The following is a 10000-nucleotide window of genomic DNA, read 5'->3' on the forward strand; positions in this document are numbered from 1 at the left end:
GATCTTAGAGAGAGAGAAGGATCTTAGAGAGAGAGAAGGATCTTAGAGAGAGAGAAGGATCTTAGAGAGAGAGAAGGATCTTAGAGAGAGAGAAGGATCTTAGAGAGAGAAGGATCTGAGAGAGAGAAGGATCTTAGAGAGAGAGAAGGATCTTAGAGAGAGAGAAGGATCTCAGAGAGAGAAGGATCTTAGAGAGAGAAGGATCTGAGAGAGAGAAGGATCTTAGAGAGAGAGAAGGATCTTAGAGAGAGAAGGATCTTAGAGAGAGAGAAGGATCTTAGAGAGAGAAGGATCTGAGAGAGAGAAGGATCTTAGAGAGAGAGAAGGATCTTAGAGAGAGAAGGATCTTAGAGAGAGAGAAGGATCTTAGAGAGAGAGAAGGATCTTAGAGAGAGAAGGATCTTAGAGAGAGAAGGATCTTAGAGAGAAGGATCTTAGAGAGAGAGAAGGATCTTAGAGAGAGAAGGATCTTAGAGAGAGAGAAGGATCTTAGAGAGAGATCTTACCCAGAGAAGCTTCCTTCAGGTCTCCCCGCTCGGCCCTCTTCAGGAAGGCAAACCCCAAGATGGCCACCAGTGGAGTGAGCAGTGCGATGCTCTGAGAAAACACACACAGAACAAATACTCAAGGACGTGAATAATACCTGGCACAGGCCAGAATAGAGAAGAAAATAGTATAATAGAATACAGTAGAGTAGAAAAGAGTATAATAGAATACAGTAGAGTAGAATAAAACCTCAGGTTGGGAAAAGTCAAGTATTAAAGCTTATTAAAAAAAATCAAGTATCACCTATGAGCTTATAACTGTCGTATTACAACATGCTAGACAACTCTTCATGAGATGCTTAAAATGTGAGTTGAGTCTCAAGATTTGAATTCAGCCCCATGGTTGTATTTCTAGCCATCCAAGATGTACATCCTTACGTGAGGTATGTCCTGGTATCACACTCACACACTCACACTGCTCATATGAGTATATGTGCTTTTGCATGTGGTTGCGATAAAAGCGTTTGCATAAATATCCAGCCAACAAACAGCCAAACATCCACTGTACTACCAAATAAGAAGCTTTGTCGTTTTCATTTTTGAACCTCTTCTAAAACTTGTCTTGTAGTTTTGGAGAGTTCTGCCGTCGCAGGTGGACGTACACCGTTTGGACTGCAGCGCTTCTCAAGGGGAGAGCAGGTGCAGAGGTCACGCAGAGGTCACGCCCGCCCGTTATAAAGGCTCACGTTACTCAGGCTCCCTCTGTGAACCAGTGCAGAATATAAAACCCCCCACACACACACCTCCCCTCCCTTCAGACGGACTCAAGGAGGTGAAGAAAGAGAGAGAGCCACAGAGGAGGTGCAGAGAAAGAGAGGAGTTGAAAAGAGATAGAGAGAGTGCTGAGAAGGTGAAGAGAGAGAGGAGGTGAAGAGAGATAGAGAGAGCGCTGAGGAGGCGAAGAGAGAGAGTGCTAAGGAGGTGAAGAGAGAGAGAGGAGGTGAAGAGAGAGAGTGCTAAGGAGGTGAAGAGAGAGAGCAATGAGGAGGTGAAGAGAGAGAGAGGAGGTGAAGAGAGAGAGAGAGGAGGAGAAGAGAGAGAGAGAAGAGCGCTGAGGAGGTGAAGAGAGAGAGGAGGTTAAGAGAGAGAGAGAGAGCGCTGAGAATGTGAAGAGAGAGAGGAGGTGAAGAGAGAGAGAGGAGGAGAAGAGAGAGCGAGGAGGAGAAGAGAGAGCGCTGAGGAGGTGAAGAGAGAGAGAGGAGGTGAAGAGAGAGAAAGCGCTGAGGAAGCATTTTCCACAGTGTGTGTGTGTGTGTGTGTGTGTGTGTCTGTGTGTGTGTCTGTGTGTGTGTGAGTGTCAGTGTGTGTGTGTGTGTGTGTGTGAGAGAGAGTGGTTGAGTAATACTCACAAACATGAGGGAAGTGGGGACGTGGTCGTTCTCAACATGGTGGAACTTGTAAAGCCACAGTTCTTCCGGCTGGATCTCTCGGGTGAAAGGAGGCAACGCCTCGGTAACTCTGAAAAGAGAACATACACACACACACACACACACACACACATACAGTCAGTCTGTCTGATGGAGGAAGGGACCAGCGCTGATGGAGGAGCACTAGCCATTGAGATGATGCTTTGTGTGCTTTCAAAGCAAATGCACTTGGACTACCTTTGGCTTTGCACTCTGTCAGTAGGGCCATTTGTAAGTTTCTTTTCTTTAGTTTAGTTGTAATCGACATTTCAAGCCGGTTAGACCAGTTAAGCAAGCGGGTACTGTGGCAAATGGGGTGCGACTAATTCCTCCATACTTTCATACTTTGTATTTTTTAACAGTGCCATTTGATTTATGACCACTAAATTTGATTTCAAAACCGTACAAAATGGAGCACCACATATACTCACATAAACACTGTTAAAAGTAGTAGTCGAACCAGCACTTCACAAATGAAGGCATTGTCTAAGCTCTTCTTCATCGTCAAGTCAAGGTCGTCATCAACTCTCCTCACCTGCACAGACAAAAGAGGGGAGGTGACAGATGTCACAAACCACCAAACATCTTTGGTATGCACTGCTATCATGAGACAACTGCATACAGAGCATAGTGGCTAGATGATAGGCCAGTCCTTCAAAGAGCTATTCCTTCAAGACAACCTAGTGTGCGTAACGCTGCATCGTTAAGGTGCTACACAAAATTGCAGTCTAGTGTACAGTGTCTAATGTAACGACACCGTGGACGGAGTATTTCAAGGGAAACGCGGGGACGGCAGACCCAATGCAAACATGACACGTTTCAATACTTCGACCCCCAACGTACTTAAAGCTTGACAAAGAACATAGCAGGCGCCCTAAAACCATGATTAGCATCGTTGGAGAATGCAAAACAGAACAGGATAGACCTCCCCAGCTGCGACCGCCACATCTGTGCTGAACCTAGCAGCGAAATCATTTCCGTGAATAGGTTAGTAGCACTCCTTTCCCCCGTTGTCCGGAGGGTTTTGTCTCATACAGACCTGCCGACGCGCCCCTTGACTTCTTAACCGACTGATGGTGTAGTCGGTTGTCCAACGCAGGCGTTAGCGGTACAGATCGCACTACCTCGTGTTAATGAGCATGTCAAATGCTACTGTAACGAGACCTGCCGCATTAGAAATCACCGATGGAGGGGTTCCTTTCTGACGGTAATGAAACACTACCACGTCATATTTTGAAAGCGACATCTATAGGCTATTACAAGTATTGCACCGAAACTCTACGGGCTCGGTCTTTTGTACACGTTACACCGTCACACAATGACGTCGTAGGCTATGTTTGAACAAAGTTGGGGGATAATTTTAGGCGATCGAAAGTTAATTACAATATAAATGCAACTGCCATGAGATTAGCTTCACGTGGCAAACTAAATGAATTGTGCTTCAAACAGGAACATTCAGAACAGTTTTATTGAAGTCAAACCAGGCAAGGCTGAAACCGAGTAAATCTGTGGAATGTTACTTAAAGTACTCTCAGAATAAATTAAGAATTCTGAAGAAAAAACATCTCAGAAGTAGGTCAAATAAAAATCGTACAGATAAAAGAAATGTACAAAAATGTTCCTACAGTCACAAACATTCAGAAGCAATATGTTACAGGCATTGTGTTGACTTGACACTACAGTAGAATGACAGTTGAATTTGTTGCCATCTAATATGTACAATCGGACAAGCATCATTCTCTTACACAATGCAATTACAAGGCTAAGTAATATAGCCAAAAACCTCTATTCATGAATATATAATTTTATAAAACTGGGCGAGGACATTCATTCTACCCAAGCCATATCGTGTATGATAGTTTTTATTCAGAGGGAGCGTATACTTCAATCCAATGCTTGTGGTGACATTTACACGGACACAAAACATACATTACACAAAACAGAAACTAGTTTTGTCCAGTTGCAAGATTTAGTAAACGGTTTTCTCAAAGGAATGTGTGAAATGATCACAATAAAAAATATCATCGTTCCGTGGAGCTGGTGTGGCCGTTTCCCCTTTTTCAACTGCACGGCCTATCACCAGGTTGCCAGGACAACACAAGAGGCTCTTTACTAACCGCTGTCCCTTTCTCTCGCTCACACACGCACCACGCACACATACACACATCAAACAGAATACATGATGTACATACATGTGGTGCACACATAAACAAGACATTAATATACAACTTAAAAGTATAGACAGTACATCTATGCTTACTCTCAATACTGTGTGGGTGGCTAAATTAAGACTGGGAGTGAATGGTGTATGTGGAACAAACCCATTATGGCAACACTGAAAAAAAGTCAGCAATAGAATTTGGCTAGATATCTCTGATCTGATACTGCTGCTAGGTCAAGCTTAATCATTTGGCTAGATTTCTCCTCTCACTAATCTCTGATACTGCTGCTAGGTCAAGCTTAATACTTGAAACCTCTAGGGGGCCGTTGGGAATGTATCTGTTTGGCAGCTCAAAACCTTATCAATTTGGTATATGCTAAGGAGTCCATGACAGATGCTTGTACTCAAAAGGCATGGATATGACTGGCTGCAAAACAGGAGTTCTGCAGTCCTGCAACTTTAAAGAGAAACAAACTTTTCCCTCTGCGTTAGATGATATTTTCACCATACCTATACTAAAATTTCGGAATATTTTCAAATGATTCCCCAGAATGCAATTCTTCATGGGGGGGGGGGGGGGGGGGGGTATCAATGGTTTAACAAAAGTGCCTCTTGTTTTAAGATGAATACCTTTTAGAACATACTCTTAAGATGAAAACCTTTTAGAACATACTCTTAAGCTGTACAGTTAGTAAATGGGGCATTACAATTAAAGCACATACAAATAAAAACAAACAAACTAAACACTAGAAGGCCAATGTGAACAAACTGAAAGTGCTGATTGGTGCACTGCTTGTGAAGTGAAACAAAAACAATGAGGAAAAAAAAAAAAAAGAGTACAAGGCTGGTAGCAGCACCATGTCAATTGTCCGCCACGAATCTCGACCTGACAATAAGGTCCCCTCACAGTTGACATGAACGCTGTTCCCTTTCGTCACAAACAGTATCGTGTTATCCAATGCCATGGTCTACAACAACGCACTTCAAAGCACACAGTATCCCAAGTCTGCCGCTGGACACGCCCAATGAGAAGAGAGCCAATCAGGGAGCAGAAACACATTTCAAGTAACCCCAGCCTCTACCAGCATCTCCTTCCTGTGAATAAAGTGACGTCACACGTTGGTAATCATGTTATAATTATTTTAGGTCATTGTATCGGGGTCCTTTCCGTAGGCTTAGCACATTGCGCAGCAGTATCCAAAACAAACAAAAAAAGGTCACAGGTCAACGCCATGGTTACGCAACTTCTATCCCTTCCTGGTCTAAAAACTGTGCACACGACAGCCAATCACGAATGAACAATGTGAAAAAAAACGCCCGCAACTTTACCCAATGAGCCCCTGCTAAATACAACCTCTGGCAAAGTAATGAGTTTTTGAACCAGTACTTCACAGTACTGCACATGACAGCAGCTACTCAGCCCTCCTACGTTATTATTCTTACAATACAACTTTTAAAGAAGTTTCCTTTTTTGTTTTGTTTCATCATTGCCATGACCTATGAACACTGTTGAGATTTGCTAACGTGGTACACAGGAAGCGTATAAGGTCACAGAAAGATATGCTACACTAAGCTGCTACTGTACATCTCACCCCCCGTGACGCCCGCTAGTCCAACAACGCCACGCCAGGTCACCGATCGGAGGGGCGAGGCCAGGTTCTCCTCCTGGTCAAGAGGGCAATTAAGACAACAACGTGGCTTGACAACATAACGAGGCCTATGTCATCAAGCACTTGAATACTGTGTGGAACGAAACGCAGTGGAAAGGATGTCTTAGAAAGGTCCCGGTCGGGGTACACAAGGATATATAAAAAAACATTATCATACAGCTTCTTTGTATGGAAATTAATCTGTCGTCAAGTTCAAGGTAAAATAAAAATACAGATGATTGAGATTATATTTACATAATAAAAATGACTAATGAACGATACCTGATGCACAAATCACAAAGTATGACCTACTATTAAAAAAATTAAAATTAAATGGAGGCATCACAGCTGTTATAACCGCTGTTCTTCTGACCAGGGGAGTCCTGGGTCCATTGGCACCTCTGCAGTCTCAGTAGGAGAGTAAACTCAACGATGCTTAAAGGAAATGAGATCTTCTGTAAGGCGGCTTCTCCTCAGGATTGCGATGGCAGTGTCAAATCATCAATACATGGGGGCCAAATGTGAGGCTTTGCTTTTTAGTCTAGACAAAAATTAAAAGATATGGAATCAAAAGAGCTCCATAAAAAAAAATCCCATTTCAGGTCATTTGGAATGGTAGTAATTACACAAACATAAAAAACACCACAAGTGCTTCTTCACATTCGCAGCCCAGAACTAGAACCAAAGCCAGAACTAAAAGGGAACCTGGGGGAGGTTCTTATGATGCTTCTTTGCACTTTCAAAAGGTTCCACTGGTTCCCCATCAATACAGAGTAGACCTTGCTTGTCTTCACGTGATGGATTCACACCTTCAAGTTCTCCACATGGTTTAGCGAAGCATAAACGGATGTGCCAAGTACAGGTGTACTATGTTCCATTGTAGGCCGTCAAACAGCTAGCTAACTCAACCCAACTAACAGACGGTGAGGGCACATACGATAAGGATATGCAACAACAGTGACAGCAAATGGAGTAATATACTGTAGTAACAATACGTACATTGTGTGTTAATGTAAACATAGACATATAAATATATTAATATATAGATGTATATATATATATTTGAAAAAAATCACAACGTGGGATGGAGGGGACAGTATTAAACGAACAAAGTCTTTGTCATGATTTGATCTGGTGTACAATATGTTTCCCACGATGGGGTAAATGTTCTGAAGTGTGTAGTGTGAGTTCTAGAGTGTTCAGAGACGAGAGCCGGGCCCCCTGAACATCGTCCTAATCGAGCCGGGTATTTACATGAGGTACATCAAATAAAGAGTTCTTGGGCCGTTGGTACCGTGTGGAGAATGACCAGCCGGGGTTCACAGCGCCCGAGTGCCAACCGTCCGACAACGAGGCTTCAAGCAAGGGATGGAGTGAGCCAGAGAACGGGGGAGGAGTAAAGGAGGGGAGGAGTGATGGAGGAGAGGAGTGACGGAGGACAGGAATGATGGAGGACAGGAATGGCGGAGGAGGAGGTGAAACCATCGAGGATATGGGCAGAATCTAGTAGGAGCAGCTTGTGCTAACAGTCTATGACTACCCACTGCCACCAGCTGAGAGACACCCAGAGTGTGTTTCACCCGCGGAGAGAAACCCGGAGTGTGTTTTACCAGCTGAGAGACACCCAGAGTGTGTTTTACCAGCTGAGAGACACCCGGAGTGTGTTTCACCCGCGGAGAGAAACCCGGAGTGTGTTTTACCAGCTGAGAGACACCCAGAGTGTGTTTTACCAGCTGAGAGACACCCAGAGTGTGTTTTACCAGCTGAGAGACACCCAGAGTGTGTTTTACCAGTGGAGAGAAACACGGAGTGTGTTACGTTGTTTTACCAGCTGAGAGTAACCCGGAGTGTGATATGTTGTTCTACCAGAGTGTGATATGTACTTGTCTGGAGTGTGATATGTTGTTTTACCAGCTGAGAGACACCCAGAGTGTGATACGTTGTTTCACCAGCTGAGAGACATCCAGAGTGTGATACGTTGTCAGCTGTCACTCCAGAATGATGAGGGAAGAGAGGATGTGTGTCCAAGTGATTTAAAAAAAGGGAATAAACAAATACTGACATGCCTCCAGTCTTTTCCCTTACACTCATTGTCTGACACGTACGTACATATAGTCACACACGTGTGCGCACATACATACACACACACACACACACACACACACACACACACACACACACATACTCCTCCAGCAGTCTGCTTCACTCAGCTGGTTCCTCAGGTGAGTCTGGCTGTACTTCCTCCTCCTCCTCTTCTTCTTCCTCTTCTTCTTCCTCCTCCTCCTCCTCTTCCTCCTCCTCTTCCTCCTCCTCCTCGATCTTGACCTTGGCGTGACCCTCGACCTCCAGGGGTCTCTGGGGGTTGTGCTTGGGGCAGCAGGCGCGCCCCTCCAGGGCCGAAGGCACCAGGCTCCCCCTCTCGTGCTCGCGGCAGAAGGACGTGGGGCAGAAGTCGCAGGAGACGGTCGAGGCGCGCTGGCACACGTCACACTGGTGCCACGGACACTCCCATCGCCCTGGAAACACAGGACAGAAACGTCAACAAGCAGCTGGAGACACAGGGCAGAAACGTCAACAGGAAGCTGGAAACACAGGACAGAAACGTAAACAGGAAGCTGGAAACACAGGACAGAAACGTCAACAGGAAGCTGGAAACACAGGACAGAAACGTCAACAGGAAGCTGGAAACACAGGACAGAAACGAAAACAGGAAGCTGGAAACACAGGACAGAAACGTCAACAGGAAGCTGGAAACACAGGACAGAAACGTCAACAAGCAGCTGGAAACACAGGACAGAAACGTAAACAGGAAGCTGGAAACACAGGACAGAAACATAAACAAGCAGCTCTTCGATCCCATATCAGGCATGGAGAAGACGCCTGCATTGAACAGGGAGAGATGGGGCATAAGTAAGACTGAGTGAGTGAAAGAGTGAAGGCAGACACATTTCCAGACAAGTACAGTCATCGAGTGCCATTCACTTCCTGAAGCCACCAGACTGGTTTTCCAAGCCCATCATTAACTCAAATTAAACGAGCACATGAAGTCAATCACCTTTTCTCATAACAATGCTGCTCTACCTGCTCCAGCCAGCTGATGTCAGCTAAGGTCTACACGGGCCAATCACGTTAAGACAGCAAACTAACCAAAAGGGCTCTTCAGGTGCACCGTACCGTAGGGGTGTGTGTGTGTGTGTGTGTGCGTGCCGTACCGTAGGGGGGGTGTGGGGAGGTTAAGGCAGAGGAGGTGGTAGGCTTTGGAGCAGTCCTTGCGGTCGCACATCACCAGTTCTCCGCCCTCCCTGTGTGTGTGTGTGTGTGTGTGTGTGTGTGTGCGGGTGTGTGTGTGTGTGTGTGTGTGCGTGCCGTACCGTAGGGGGGTGTGGGGAGGTTGAGGCAGAGGAGGTGGTAGGCTTTGGGGCAGTCCTTGCGGTCGCACATGACCAGCTCTCCGCCCTCCCCGCAGCAGAAGCAGCAGTACTCCTGACTCTCCAGCTTCAGCTTCCGCTTCCGAGGCTTCAGCTTGGAGTTACGCACCTTCTCCTCCTTCTCCATCACCACCACACTCTACAGGACCACACACAGGACAGGGGTTAGAGAGAGAGAGAGGGGGGGGGGGGGGGGGAGAGAGAGAGGGAGATAGAGAGAGAGAGGGGGAGAGAGAGAGAGGGGGGGGGGGGAGGAGGGAGAGGGAGAGAGAGGGGGGGGGGGGGGGAGGAGAGAGAGGAGGGAGAGGGAGAGAGAGAGAGGGGGGGGGAGAGAGAGAGAGAAGTTGCGTAGTGGCCGAGAGCGGTATTGCAGACATATAGATATTTGGAAAAATTACGTGTATAGCTCGCAACATTTTGAAAAAAGAACTGAAATAGTTCATTTTTTGGAGCTGTGAAATTTTGAATTATGAACTATACACTGAAGTAGTTCATTTAAAAAAATGTAAATGTAGAAAGTGAACTTTTCCAACACTGCCTAAAGCACATAGACTCACCTTGGGCTGAACCCCCAAGAACCCGCTACAGTTGTCCGCCCCGCAGTGGCAAGATGTCCGCCCGTTCCCAAGACAGTCCAGATTATAGTTGAAGGTCAACTCAGCGTCTGCAGGCCACACAACCCCAATGACATCATACATGAATAACAGGAGTGTGAGGAGACAAAAGAAGATAAAAAACACTCAAAAAATACAAAGTAATGCCAAGAACTGGCTGGGGGGTGGAAGGACACATATTCTTATACATCTTATAC

At 45.7% G+C, this 10000-nt stretch overlaps 2 protein-coding genes across 2 annotated transcripts in view; both read right to left on the reverse strand.

Annotated features, from left to right (window-relative positions):
* The window catches only part of plpp5 (phospholipid phosphatase 5), a gene marked incomplete at its 3' end in the record, with an annotated part of 13997 nt that extends 11513 nt beyond the window's left edge, over positions 1-2484 (reverse strand). The window contains exons 1-3 of the mRNA XM_080841920.1: positions 2383-2484; positions 1895-2003; positions 507-597 (exon numbers count right to left, since the gene is read on the reverse strand). Coding sequence (XP_080698046.1) covers positions 507-597; positions 1895-2003; positions 2383-2453 — 271 coding nt within the window. The 5' untranslated portion in view covers positions 2454-2484. The remainder of the gene's footprint in view (positions 1-506; positions 598-1894; positions 2004-2382) is intronic.
* Positions 2473-10000, reverse strand: part of nsd3 (nuclear receptor binding SET domain protein 3) — a gene marked incomplete at its 3' end in the record, with an annotated part of 32908 nt that continues 25380 nt past the window's right edge. The window contains exons 23-27 of the mRNA XM_080842563.1: positions 9747-9853; positions 9133-9328; positions 8087-8277; positions 5705-5777; positions 2473-2486 (exon numbers count right to left, since the gene is read on the reverse strand). Of these exons, the coding sequence (XP_080698689.1) occupies positions 2473-2486; positions 5705-5777; positions 8087-8277; positions 9133-9328; positions 9747-9853 (581 nt within the window). The remainder of the gene's footprint in view (positions 2487-5704; positions 5778-8086; positions 8278-9132; positions 9329-9746; positions 9854-10000) is intronic.

The sequence above is a fragment of the Sprattus sprattus genome, assembly GCF_963457725.1.
Source record: "Sprattus sprattus genome assembly, chromosome: 7".
Taxonomy (NCBI): Eukaryota; Metazoa; Chordata; class Actinopteri; order Clupeiformes; family Clupeidae; genus Sprattus; species Sprattus sprattus.